The 13,950-nt window shown below is 37.5% G+C and overlaps 1 protein-coding gene across 2 annotated transcripts in view; it reads left to right on the top strand.

Moving 5' to 3' along the window:
* Positions 1–37: 37 nt before the first annotated feature.
* Positions 38–13,950, top strand: part of MOSPD2 (motile sperm domain containing 2) — a 34,387-nt gene continuing 20,474 nt past the window's right edge. The window contains exons 1-5 of one of the 2 annotated variants that reach the window (XM_030476443.1): positions 38–230; positions 437–503; positions 9,242–9,397; positions 10,043–10,129; positions 12,064–12,218. In XM_030476443.1, the coding sequence (XP_030332303.1) occupies positions 222–230; positions 437–503; positions 9,242–9,397; positions 10,043–10,129; positions 12,064–12,218 (474 nt within the window). In that variant the 5' untranslated portion in view covers positions 38–221. The remainder of the gene's footprint in view (positions 231–436; positions 504–9,241; positions 9,398–10,042; positions 10,130–12,063; positions 12,219–13,950) is intronic. The other variant, XM_030476444.1, reaches the window with a different exon arrangement.

Below are 13,950 nucleotides of genomic sequence, written 5' to 3'. Positions count from 1 at the left end.
TCCCGCCGCGGGGAGCATGACGGGAGGGGCAGCGGGCGGGGCCAGCGGCTCGGCCCCGGAAAGGCAGCGGGGCCGGCGGGGTGAGGCTCCTGGGTGGCTGGCCGTGCCGGCACCTCCCCTCGCCCTGCCCCTGCCGGGGTCACGCAGCGCCGCTGTCCCCACTTCTCTGTTTCCCTGGCAGCCGCAAGCCGTGCTGCCGCGGTGCTGGGCTCTAGTGGGCCATGGCCGAGGTGGGTACCTGCGCTCCGGCACCCCTCACGGCTCTCCGCCTGCCCGCCCGCCGGGCCTCCCCAACCGGCCCCGCCCGCCGGTAGCAGGTTGAGGGGGGAGGTGAGGGTCGGGTGGTGAGGGCCGTATACCGGAGGGGCCGGGACTGTGTTGGGCCGCGGCCTTTTCCCTTCCTTTTACACCCCTCCCGTCTCGTGTTTCCCCTCAGCAGCGACAGGATAAGGCCGCGCTGGTGAGCGAGACTCGGCGGCGTTTCGAGGCGGAGTACCTGCCAGGTGAGCGCCTCGGCCGTGGCGGTGGAGGTCGGGCTGGGATGGGAGCTCCGTGGCTGTGGTCTCAGGGGCTCGCCCGGTGTCGCTGGTTTTCCCCCGTGTGCTTCCTGTATCCCACATTTCCCCACTGAGTGGATGTCCTAGCCTTTTCTTCAGGTGGCCGAAGCTACCGGGTGGGGATGATGCACAAAGCAGGAGGTTTTCTTTCTGGGCGCTTGGTGCTTTCTGCTGTGTCGCTGTCTTGGGCAACAAGACATGCCGGGGCAAAGGTCTGTGTCCTTTTCACTCATGTTTGCTTGGCTGTAGTGTGGGGTATGGGCGCTGCTATGCTTGGGGCTTTTCGAACATAAAACATGAGGTGTTGGAGCAGGGGGGAAGGAAGGAAAGAATTCTGATCTCGACCAGTTTGTCGAGAAAACAGTTGTTTTTCTAGAGTAAGTTTCACTTCACATTTGTGCTGGCCTTAATTAAAATCACGTTGCCTGTCCAACTCGATTCGTAAGTGCAGATGCTTTTAAACTTGTAAATGAAGGCCAGGAGGTTGCTGGGTATGCGTGGGGGAAAGGGAATACCTGGCTAAGCCGGGGGGAGGGTTCCTTCATTTCAAGGTTTATTTGCATTGCTTATGATAGAAGAATAGTAGTAGACTATGCTAACAACTGCAGCAAGCAGTACACTTCATTATGACTGTCCAAAGGCTATCTATTAAAAACATGCTTCTACCCAATTTTTAACGAAAATACAGTAAAAGCCCAGTAGTTTAGGAGTTGCATGCATATCCTTTAATATAAACCTTCGTCCTGCAAGCACATGCCTTGCTTTGATGTTCCTGATCAGAATTACTGAGGTTACCTAGCTATCCGTTTTATGTGAGAGTTTCATGTTTCTATGACTTGTAATTGGCTATAGTATGAAAAATACAAATTTTGAGGGTCTTGAAGGTGGTACAACTTTGTTTCATATGGTCGCTCTGCTAACTTTCGTAAAGGAAACCTCTTTGGTCTTGGTTAGAGATGACCTGTATTTCTAGAAAGAGGTAAAATTATTAGAATAATGTCTTGAAAGAGAGAGAGCTTATTTCACCATTTGATATTTCTGTGTGAATAAAGAGGTCTTTGGCGGTCTTAAAGCTCAGGCTCAGGAGAGTGGAGGATCATCTTAAATGATAAATTATTTTGGCTGTTCATGTTTTCAGTTAATGTGTATATTTTCCTATGGTAGGTGATTCATCTTGCTTTGTATTCTATTATCCCAGAGTCACGCTCGTAAACAGTAACTTTGGAAAGCCTAGAACTACTTTGGGACAGTTGCTGCTAAAAGGGAGTATTTACTACCTCTTAAATTGAACTGTCCCTTACAGTCTTAGAATTCCACAAGTTTCTGTAGTTGCAGTGGAGCCTCTGTTGGGCTGGTTGTTACAGCCATTAAAATAATTGAATACTGTTGCAAGGTAAGCTGTAATCCTATTTGCAGTATTTTGAACGTATTTTCTCAGTAAGCCCGTTTTTGGGTCATGGTTTAGGACTCTTAGCCCTTTCAAGAAAATAGGATTAGGACTTTTCTGAGTTTACATTCTGAAGTCCCTCCCTCGAATTTAGGAATGCAACAGGCAAATTAATGTTTTCATGTACAGTTCAAGTATGAAAAACACAGGATTTTAGTTTAATGTGGTCCTTCAGCCTTTACTGTGTATCTTCTAACATGCATTCTTTTATGCTTCCTCTTACTTGAAAAGTGGTATGGAGATGCAGACACCCCCAAACATGTGACTTTCTGTGTTGTAAAGGTACAAATGCTTCATCTCCAGCAATTTTAGTTTGCTTTAAAAACTAAGGTCACTGTTGAGGCACTCTGAGAAACTGATACTTTCTGTGAAAGTTTAGTGTGGTCATAGAACTGTGGGCTTCTGCAGAACGAACCTACTTCCATTTATGGGTGAGCTGCAAGTGGTAATATTGGAGTAAAATTTTCAGTAAGTTTTGTTTCTGGGGTCTTCAGCTGCCACTGTTTTATTTTCCTTCCAAGGAAAACAGTGTTCCTGATTATTCTAGAAACTTCTTATTTGTCTTATGAAGTGATTCTTCCATGTTATGGAACTCATAGTTACTGGTTTCCCTCTCATGAGGAAGAATTGCTAATGATCACAAATGCTATGATGGTCTTGCAATAATGTTTATTTTGTTGTGAAATGAAAACTTAGAGGGCCTTTGAAATCCTGATTTTTAGTTCAAGTTATTTATTGGCAGAATACAATGTTTCAGATTGAAGTAGAATATACAGAAATATATATGGCTGGTTCAGGAAAGTCTAATATTAAACTGCCACATCTAATACATACTGGAATATTTACCATAAAAGTTACAACAAATAATACACTACAGTTTTAACTATTGTCAAGGTAGGATCAGAAAAGTTTGCTAAGCAGTTGAAAGCACCAAAAATGTTTTATGAATTATACAGTTGTTTCATTTATGTGACTAAATCAAAGAATTGTTTTAATAGATACAGTTTGAAAAACAGTGTCAGAGAACCTTACTGGTTCATTTCCACAAAGTTTTCATGAGACCTTTCGTGGTCGAATGGCCAAATTGGCCGTTGAGGAATTCTAGAAGGAAAGCTTAGCCACTGTGAGATCCTGACTGCAAAGCAGTGTTTAATGTTGACTGAGATCTGGTAGTTTTTTCCTCTTCAGTTAATTTTCTAGCTGTATTTGAAAGAAAACTCCAGTTCTAGTGAAGAATGTGTATCCCTAGCAATGAAACTTGTTGCATTTATTTAAAAGGCGTATTTCCAATACTGAAAAGTTCCTGTTAGTCCAATAGACCAGCAAACGCTGTCTGATGTGGTAGGTGGACAGCATTTTATCTTTGCAGTTTGGGGGCCTAATTTCTGTTTTGTCTGTTTGGTTTCTTTGTGAGAGTTGGTGATGTAAATGATTTGGGTGGTGACAGGAACAATGAAAACAAAAGATTATTTTCTAGTATTGACTGGTACTAACAGTGTTTTCTAGCAAACAGTCTTGTCTCTTAGTACATTTTCATTCCTCAGAGGATTTCTAAAATTAGATTGTATTTCTGGCCTAGTATTACTGTGGAAATTATTTATAATCAAATCTTGGTAGATTTTTCGATTCAGGAAGTCTTTTCTACACTTCCATTTGCATATGTGCCATTTTGTATTGCCTGTATTCCCTGCCTCTCCCTATTATTATCCTTTTCCTTTCTCTTGTAGGCAAAGCTTAATTGAAATGAAAAAGATTTTGTAAGAGATGCTTCCAACTCCAATTTAAAAATTAAATTTCATCATGACTTTCTTTAAACTGGTAGCAAAATGTGTTTTGTTAATCATATTGGCCAGTTGCAAATAAAGTTTTAGACATGGGGCATCCTCAAAAAACATAGTGATACGACTTTCGTATATGGTATAGCGATATGGTTTTGATACCTCATTATGCTTATTTATGCTCTGAAAAATCTGTTTTCCCCAATTCCTGGCTTTCAGGGTAAGAAATACTGGAAGGATAAAATAAACCCCATACTTTTGTAGAAAGCTATGTGATGTTAGTGCTTGAGCTTTCTAACGGAATTGGTCGTTATTGTCACCAAGAGCGTTAAGTCGTGCTAAAAGTTTAAATTTATCACATTTTGTGGAGGGAGATATTTTATTTCTTTATTGCTGCTTGATTTTGTTGAAATAACTCCTTATTGGGGGAAATGTTTGTTTTCTTCATCCCTGTCCCTGTATGGCTACTGACCTTCTCTAAATTGCTTTCAGTCTTGGTTTTCTTATCTAACAGTTGGAGGCACATACCTGAATGGCTATAGTGCTTAGCTTAACATATTAGGCATGAACAGCCAATTAAAATGGGTTTCTTTTTTCTAGCCAAGGTCAGAGGAATAATTATGACTGTTTCAGACCCAAGACTTGTTGGTTGAAATAGCTTAAGGCGGTAGTTAAATTGAGAGGCTTTGTGTAATGGAACACTTGACATTCTTTGCTAAGTTGCTTTTTTCTGTTTTGTTTTTTGTACAACGAAGTGGGTTTTTTTCTCTATTCAAAGGTATGGAGTTGCTATCCCTACTTAGCTTTGTGTATGACTTGTTCTGTAGCATTTCTTTACTAGATAAGAGTTCTTTCTGAAGGGAGGAGTCATTCCTACAGGTTGTGAATTCTGAACTTCTCTGGATTAGTTTAGTGTGGGACTTAGCTGTGCTGTCTGCTTTTCAGTCTTATAGTGTTTCTTCTATAGTCTTGTTGAATATTCTGAAATTTCTGTTAGTTTCCCTAAGGCATGAATGCCAGAAGAAAACACAGCAGTGCAGCATTGGTCTCCTGGTAATGTAGATGGCACTTAAAAAAAATTGTGAAAAGAAGGGTTTTACAATTTGTGCATCAAAGAATTTCATTAATTCTTCCCTTGAAACTGTTGCAGTGAAATTTGTGTTCATTTAGTTCTGCACGATTCTGGAGTTATTTTCAGAGCTGTTGTCTTGTGTTATACAGGATCCTTTATGTTGGAAGACAGTAATTAAGTCATAGAGTTCCACCGTAAGTTTCTCAGCTTGAAGACAACTATTAAAAGGGCAGAATGTGGTCATAGAAAGAACTCACGTAAACAAGAAAGAAGGCAGGCAACTAATAGGAAGAAGCTGCTGTTCAAACAGAACTTTTTCTATCTTCTCCTAGTCTTTACCCTTGACCTCAAATATTCAATGAGGAAATGAAAGTAACTTTAAGTAGCTGTTTTTAAATTAAGTTTAAATAAAATTATGAACTTTGAAACCTTTAAAGTTATGTCTGAGATCTGGTCAATCTTCTTGCTCACTCAAATTTTCCTGAAGGCCTTTGGCTGAGGGAATGAAGGGAGCTAGTTTTGGCCTCTTCTTTCTGTTATTACTGTTACTTCCTCATATATAACTTAGAATTTGATTTTAATGCTCTGGATCTGAGTCTTGCTTAGTTTCTTCACAGTTTACCAGTTCATTAGAGAAGTCTTGCAGCATCCCAGTTTTGCCTCTTCCACTGGCTTTGGAAGTACTCTGGGATATGGTAAGGTTTGAACCTCTAGTGCCAAGTGGGGAACCAGGTTTCCAAACTTCTGGGCAGTTGTCTGAAATGTTTCACAGAAGTCTGGCACTGCTGTTACATATGTGGCTTTCACTAGCTATTTCCGAAAAGAGGTAGCTGTGAATGCTGTTCCTTGTGTTACTTTTTGGGCAAGTGGGGTGTGTTCCAAATACCTTATGAAATTCTGGGTTTTTATAAACTTAATTACAGAGATGTCTATGTCCCTGAGTACAGGGTGACTAAACTTAGTGTCTCAGCATCTTTGTGGAAGTTCTGCACATGTGAAGAAACAAGCACTTCTTTTGCTAGTGAAAAAAGCATCAGTATATGTTCACAGGTATCTTAAGTGTCCGGGCTTGGAGATTGTCTGAGGTAAGATAGTTCAGTTTGTCGTTTCACTTGAATTTCCGTTTGGGTGCCCCTCAACTCCTGTTCACTTTTTGGCCTCTTAATTGTGCAGGATGAGTTTATATTGTTATTTATTTATTTAAACTATTTATGTTTTTGTGTTGAGAACCGCAGATGTCTGTTTTCTACCAAGTAATTTAACTCCAGAATTTTCTAATAATCCAGTAACTGCAGTCAAGTGTTCCATGAGTGATTTTAAAGTAGAAGCATTCAGATTATTTCACAGCAGTGTTTGAAAAAAAGTTTCCAGATGCCTAGAGAATGATGGGAAATGCACAATTTTGAAGACAAATTCCTCCTCTGAATTAACATATTTTCAATGACTGGATTATTGGTAGGACTCCAGCAATTTCGTATCACTCTGCTTTATATGTATGAGATAAAACACCTTTCTTTTAGGAGGCAAATTTTGACTAGCTATTCCTGGTTTAGTGTGTGTTGTAGTATATATGTAAATTTAGATTGTGTGTCATTTTGCTTAGAATTCAATTGCTGAATAGAGGAAAAATATTTTAATTTTTTTCAACTGTTCCTATCTGTGGATCCAGCTTGCTTTTCATTGATGTTGAAAGTTTGGATAAAATGCTTTCTCTGTTCAGCTTTCACTTTCATTTTCTTCAAATATTCACAAAGTTATATTTCTGTTATTTTTTTAATATTGTCTAAGTTCAGAGTTTGAGAACATTTGTTAGGGGCCCAGGTCTGTGTGTTCTGAGGCATGTTCCATGTAATGATGTGTGAATGTTTTTAAGTTATTGTTTGATACAAAGTGTAGTATTCTGTCATTCTGACAGTTCTGCTCAGCTAGATACTGGGAGCAAAGAAAATGTCTGGAAATATTATCTTCTTAGTTTTTACCTGATGGTGTATAGCTTTTTAATTACACAGTACCCAAATCCCTTATACAAATAGGATATACGTGGGACTAATCTCAGAAAAATACTTGGGTGGTTGATTAACTAGTGTGTGTTAGAGCTCATTACACCAACTTGGGGTAAGGTAGCTCAGGCACTGGAGACATAGGATGCTGATGTTAAAGTAAATCTTTGTTCTTGCAAAGCCCTAGTTTACTGTGGCTATAGGTAGCAATATGTGGCTGGAATAGTATTTATACCATATTGAATAATACGTAGTATAGAATAGCTAGTATACCATGGCTAAGAGAAACCAGTGCTTCTCTTACTTTAGCTGACTGTGGATGTGCCAGTTAGTAACTGTACATGACAAAATCTTTGAAAAGGATTTGGGTTGAATGCCTGTTACATGAGGAGGGGCTGTGGAACCTCTCTGCCCTTTTGTGTTTTGAAAACTTGACTGAAAAAGGTACTTAGCAACCTGTTTGAATTTGGCAGTTAGCTTTGCTGTAAGCAGGAGTTGGGACTGATATGAGCTGCAGAAATCCTCTCCAATTTTAATTTTTTATGATTCTAACCTGAAACTAGGTACTGTTAGCATTTCTCAGGCAAAACTGTCCAAATAGTAAATCGAGGGGTAATCAAATTTCAAAGGGGGTGATCAAATTTCAAATGAGCACTTGAGACTTTACAAAATTTAATGCCCAAAATTTTTGCAACTTGTTCCATCTGTGGTTGACTTAGAGCCACAGAAAAGTTGAACAGCATTTCAGTCTTATGGAGTGTTCACTTTAATGGGCTTAGTCAGAATAGAAGGAATGATCTGTCTGGTGCAAGTATGGAAATTATGAGAAAAGGAACTGAAATAGTGAGAGGTTTTAGTGGATTGGAGGTTTTGGGGCAAAGAGAAGCAAGTAGGGGACTAAGATTAGGGAAAGTGGGATTTGACTGTAGGCTTGACTAAGGTACGAGGTAAGGTAGTGGGATGGGGTCCAGGGAAAGAGAAATTTGAGACCTAATGAAGAAGGAACCGAGTAGATAACATGTTTGAGAAGCAATTGGATGGGAAGAGATGCACTGGGGGCGAGCAACTGTAACTCCTAGTGGGTGGATGCATTTAAACTGTGTGTATTCTTACAGTTATATTAGCTAATTTGTGCCAGGAAACAGTATAAATAGAAAGACAAGTGAAATAGGTCATACCTTTGCATGTAGGCCAGTAAAACTAAAAATAGTAGTAAAACTTAATGGTGTCCTTTTCTTAACATCTTCCTCAGAGTTACGAAGTCTGAAATACACATCCCTACAGTGTTCAGTCACGGTTCTAAATAGTTAAATGATGGTGGTCCTAAAAGTAGCTATTTTGAGTTTATTGCTACTGACAGAGGTAACAGTCTTTCCAGTATTTTAAAATTAACATCTGTTTTATTAACAACCAGTCTTAACTTTTTTAATGCTAATAGCAAAGAATTTTAAGTGAATAGCTCAAGAGCTTATGGAGTTTTTAGTAGCTAGGAGAGAGATGTGTACCAGTGTCTGTTGCTTTCAGAAGTCTGTTTCTATCATGGGCTCTTACTTGATTTACATTCCAATTATGCAGATTTCTCAGACAAAGAGGAGCATTGATCTAAAAACTGAGCCTTTGTTTAAGGATATCTACAATAAAAATAGGACCACTTAGGCATTTGATTTTTACAAACTTTTCTGTTTAAAAAAAAAAAGAAAAAAAAAAGTAAGGAGCAGCAGTACTATTTCATCCACAGTACTTCCCAAAGCATGTTAGCCTGTCACCCTGTTGCTAACCTGATACAAGAAGAGTTTGAACCTTGGGGGTTTTGTACTGCTCTAGCATTGCATGTAATTTATGTTCAGTAAAGTAACAATTTCTAACAAGAGTAGAATGTGTAGTCCTGTTAAGGAAAACAATTTTGTTTAATGCAGAGCGGTAGAGTGCGTGATCAAAAATAGTCATTTTAACATCTGTTGTCTGGCTTTCTGATGCCTATAAGTTTGAGAAGTCAAGCTTGAACTAATGATGCTTAGTGTATACATTCATCAGTACACAGATTCTTAGACTATATACTAATTGTATGTTAATTATAGAAACCTGTTTTTTTAGAAAAACTAGACTTGCCCTTCACACACCTTCTTGTTTTCTAATGGATTTTTTTTTTTCTTGAAGAAGATCACAGAAAATATTTTTCTAGTGAGAATAATCTGTAGTGTTGCTAGATATCATCACAGTGGACAGACATTTTTAATCAATTTCTTGTGCTGTGGTTTGTCTGCTTGAGTTTGAGGCCGCAAAAGAATCTATGTGCCTAGCAGATGCTTATATTGAAACTTGTCAAATGTCCTTTTCATGTTTTCATAGCAAATCTATATTCTTACAATAATTGATTTATTTGCTAGATAAATCAGATAAATACGATTCTAGAGATGTGGAAAGACTTCAGCAAGATGATAAATGGATTGAAAATTATCTGATTTGGCGTCATGATGTTGTGGATGATACATTAAAGATGATTGATGAAAGCTTTCAGTGGAGGAAAGAGTATACAGTTAATGGTAAGCTATGTTAAATAATGATTTTGATGGTTACGTTGCTTTTCTAATGAGTGACAGCTGAGTTCTGTATGTAGTTTCATAAAGTGCCTTTAAAGTTCCATGAGTACCACAGGGTGGGGGTGTGCGGGGTGGGAATTAGAACTGTTGCTTTTTATGTTGACCAGCACTGAATGGGGTCTTTAAAAAAAGAAAACAACAACAAAAACCCCCACAGAAACTAGGGTTCAGTTGTTGTCATAGTAGCACTGGTCTGGCACCCTAAGTAGAATAGATTTGAGTTTTATATTGTGACAATGTTTTGAAGGTGAGCTCTATCTAAAGGACTTCACAAGCTGAATTAAAGGTTAGAGCAAGAGGGGCTGCAGATATGAGCAAAAATATACATTTGCAGCACTTTTTTCTTACATGAGTTTTTATTCTTACTTCTTCCTAAATAAGTCCTACTCTACAGCATGGGAGGAAGAAGATAGTAAAGATTTCAAGAGAGTTCAGTATTTGCTTTAGTTTAGTAAAGGCCTTGGAAAGTGGGTTATAAAGACATCTTTGTGTTTTGTTGCTAGACTTCTGCATTTTTAGTGGCATCTGTTAAGTTCCAATGTGATTATTAATATAGTTACTGAAATAATATTTCATTTGGTTTTGCAGACTTGACAGAATCTGTCCTTCCAAAATGGTTATTTGAAAACGGTTCTCTCTTTCTGCATGGATATGATAAAGAGGGCTATAAATTATGTAAGTTACACAGAATAGAATATTTTCAGTCATTGATCATTATTTTTTGTTTCCAGCAGTTTAGCATCTATTCTGAAAAATAAATGTTTTAAAAATAGAAGTAGGTACAAATTGGCAACCAGTTTTTAATAAAAATGAGAAGCTGGTAGTTTTTAGTATTTTTAGTACTATTTATTTAGTACTATTTATTTTAGTACTTCTGTCGTTGGATCACAGAAGTGGAATGAGGCAACTTCAGCAGCAGTTTTTAAAAATCTGAAAACTCTATCCTAATTATAATGCAACCTTTAACTTTCTTTTACATTGTTTCTGTACCTACTGTTGTGAGTATATTACTAGTATAAGTGTTCATTACAGTGCATTGTCATTGCTTTTCTAGCAGCCCACATTCTTGTAGTGGCTTTGTTTTTTTCATTTTTTTCCGATGTCGTTGGAATGTTCAGTAACAACATGGACAGCTCAGGATTGTTGAAGTCTCAAGTTGTGTGATTCCTAGTAATTAAAGAATAAGATTTGTAGGGAACCAGTAAATATTGCCTGAAATACTCCCGAATTTTTATTTAATAGTGTATAATAGATGGTCAATATTATGACAACAGATTAATTTATAGAAAATATGTCACATATTTACTTTTAATTAAGCTTAAATCCTGTGAGGCAAAAGAGGCTTTTGAAACAAGTGTCTTGTGAGGCTTTCCAAGCAGTGATCTTGAACCTTGAAAAAGACCAAAAACTTAAATCTGAAATTCTGCTTTTCCTTGGTTTCCATGGGCTAGTTTGTACTTCCAGAAATACGCTAACAGTCCAGTCTTCTACAGAAATGACTGTGTTTTAAACACCAATATAATTTTCTTTAAAAAAAAAAAAAAAAAAAAAAAAAAAAACAAAAAAAAACCAAAACCCAAAGCCACCAGAAAAATACAGCTTTTATTCTATGACTGTGTTTTGTCAAACTGTCCCTTTTCTTATCATTATAAGTTATCAGTGCTGTATGAAAAATTGCTGCTCTGTTATGCTTCATGATTTTTCTTTTATCTTCCAAGGTATTCAAGGATAAGTGGTAGTGATACCTTTTTATAGCATTTAGAAAGCTGAGTGTGATTATACTGGGTGGTTCCACTTGGTGAGATTGGGAGGGAGGAGAAGTAGGAAAAACCATTACTTCCTTGCTTCAGTGCTTGGACTGAGAAAATTATGCAATCATGTCATGACAAGAATGTGAAAGCTGGCTAAATGATTTCTGATTTTATTTTCACTGAAACATAACTAATGTCTAAATTTTCCATATCTGAAATGTTTCTTCTGTGAATGTTACTTGGGTTAGAATATCTGATTTGGTATGCAAATTCAGATTGTGTCGTAGTGAAGAGTTCCTGGTTAGTTAACATTTGAGTCCACATGCTCCATTCTCGTTCTGTTATGTAAACCAGACATTTCAAAGTATAAAGAAGTTTTTCAAGAATTATTGATAACTTTCACAAGAGCCCTGTGTTTGAAATTGTTTTGAAATTCTGAACTTACAGTATCTAGTTAATATGCTATGTAATTTCACAACCACAACAATACTTAGAATGTATGAAGAACATAATATTATGAGGACTACGTGATTTAATTTGAAATAATGAAATTATAATCCAGATAAAAAGTAGCCTTTATAGAAGTGAAAAGTATTTTTCTACTCTACTATTTGTGCTGTAATTCTGTGTATTTTCAATTTTTAAAAATTTCTATTATTAAAATGTGAGCAAGGAAAAGGGCAGGAATATGCAGTTGTTTCTCTGGCTGTTCAGTGGACATAAAATCAGTAGAAATGTAGACTACAAACTCAGGGGTTAATAAATTTCAGTGCATCTTGTATAGTTATTTGCATAATGTTTTCTGTTAATATGGACCTGTTGTTTCAATTTTTGTGTGTTTTTCTTTCTTCTCACAAGTTTGGTTCAGAGTGAAGCATCATATAAGAGATCCTAAACAGCAACTTGAGAAAAAGAAACTGGTAGCTTTCTGGTTGGAACATTATGCCAAGAGAGATCATGGAAAGCCCTTAACAGTGGTATTTGATATGTCCGAAACTGGTATAAGTCACATAGTAAGTATTTTTATTATGTTTTTCCGATTGCTTTCTGAATTATGTAACCTGCATCTCGAGAAAAAGGGGAGTCCCTGTGCAGTCCTTGACACCTAAATTTGCTTACATCAGTGATACATAGGACTTTTTCTCATGATGAGCAGTTGCCAAAATATTTATATTTTGTTATATACTAACTTTGAGTCTTGTGCAGCACAGTGAAAAGTTGCTTTTAGTTTGGTAGCTAGCCCAAAGTAACTATATATAGTAGTTGTTTACCAGCTCGGTTTGTCAGTTATCATGGATGACAGTAACAGAACTTAGTTTTTAAGCACCCAAAATGCAGTAGGCTGAGCCATCTTTTATTGTGAGTGCAGTTGCTGCTGAGCCATCTTTTATTGCGAGTGCAGTTGCTGCCGTTTCTTCAACAGCTCCATTTTCATTGTCATCCTCTTTTTTGGATGAATCAGTCAGTCAAGAGTGAAGGATGGAAAAAGGGGATAGTGGTGAAAGATGCAGTGGCTGAAATTTTTGAGAACGATGATCTGTTCTGATAAGTCAGCATCTTCAGCTGACAGTTCTGATCCTGGTCCTGCCTCTCTGTCCTCCATGCTATGTATGCTGTCCCCATATATTTAAATTGTGCTCATTTCTAAAGTCCCTGCATGCATCTCAACCCACTTGAAATTCCTTTTTCTAGGTATTTGGGAATAAGTATTAAAAAATAAAAAATAATTCCATACCAATTAGTCATATGTCAAGTCAGTAGTCTGCATTGGGAATTACTTAGAGATTTGTTATAGTTACACACAGGATTGGGTAATTCCCTGCCTGAAGTAAACTTCAGAGAACATTTAAGCTTAGATGCTTATTGGAATTTAGAAAGTATTCATGTATGTTACATAAAACTTAAAAATGCATGTAAGATCTGTTCCCGAATTGATGGTCTTAAGAACTGTTGAGTCCTGTGCCTATATGGAAAAGTGGAAGATTTAAAGAATGTGATTTGTGGGGTTTTGAATTTTCAAAACCTTTATTTACTGTTTCTTTGGCCATAATATTTCATAAACTGATCCTGAAAAAATTGCTGTGAAACGTTAAAATTTCCCCCAAACTTCTCCCCATAGAATGTTCTTACTTTGGAAAACCAGAAGTTGCGTATCTTTTCATTTTCACTAAAGCTTTCACAAAGCATGTAAGCATCTGGTTTTACGTGAATTTCATAGTGTTTGGGGACACTCAGCATTTGCTTTTGCTTCAGTGATTCTTGCACCCTGTGTGAACCTGCTGTAGCTTGGGGCAACAGTGTGGGAGGTGACATTTGAGTAATTTTAATGTAGATAGGTGAAAATCTACAGAGTTTTCTGTCATTCTCTTCAGCTGAGTTCACTGGAGAAAAGTATGGTTTTAGCACCCACTTTAAGAAGCAGAATCTAAGCTGGTTTAGACTGCAAGATGAAGATCTTTCCTATCATGACATATTTCTAGATTTAATCTAATAACTAAAAATCTCACAGATTGTCTATAGATTAAAGAAAGTAGTCTTATTTCCACAGAATCTTGAAAAATTTCTTGCAATGCTATTGTGTTATTCTTACAGGAATGGCTAAAACTTGTTTGTTGTTCCTTCTTTGTTGGTGTAGTGGTAATGCATTCAAATATAAGAAATGCCTTTTTCAGACAAGATAGTTAATGTTGCATTAGGACTTTGCAGCTATGCAGTACAGGGCCACAAGGTTTTGAGAAGATATTT

Source organism: Strigops habroptila, chromosome 2 (assembly GCF_004027225.2).
Source record: "Strigops habroptila isolate Jane chromosome 2, bStrHab1.2.pri, whole genome shotgun sequence".
In the NCBI taxonomy this organism is placed as follows: domain Eukaryota; kingdom Metazoa; phylum Chordata; class Aves; order Psittaciformes; family Psittacidae; genus Strigops; species Strigops habroptila.
The sequence above is the reverse complement of the archived record's forward strand: the minus strand, read 5'-3'. Positions and strand labels throughout refer to the sequence as shown.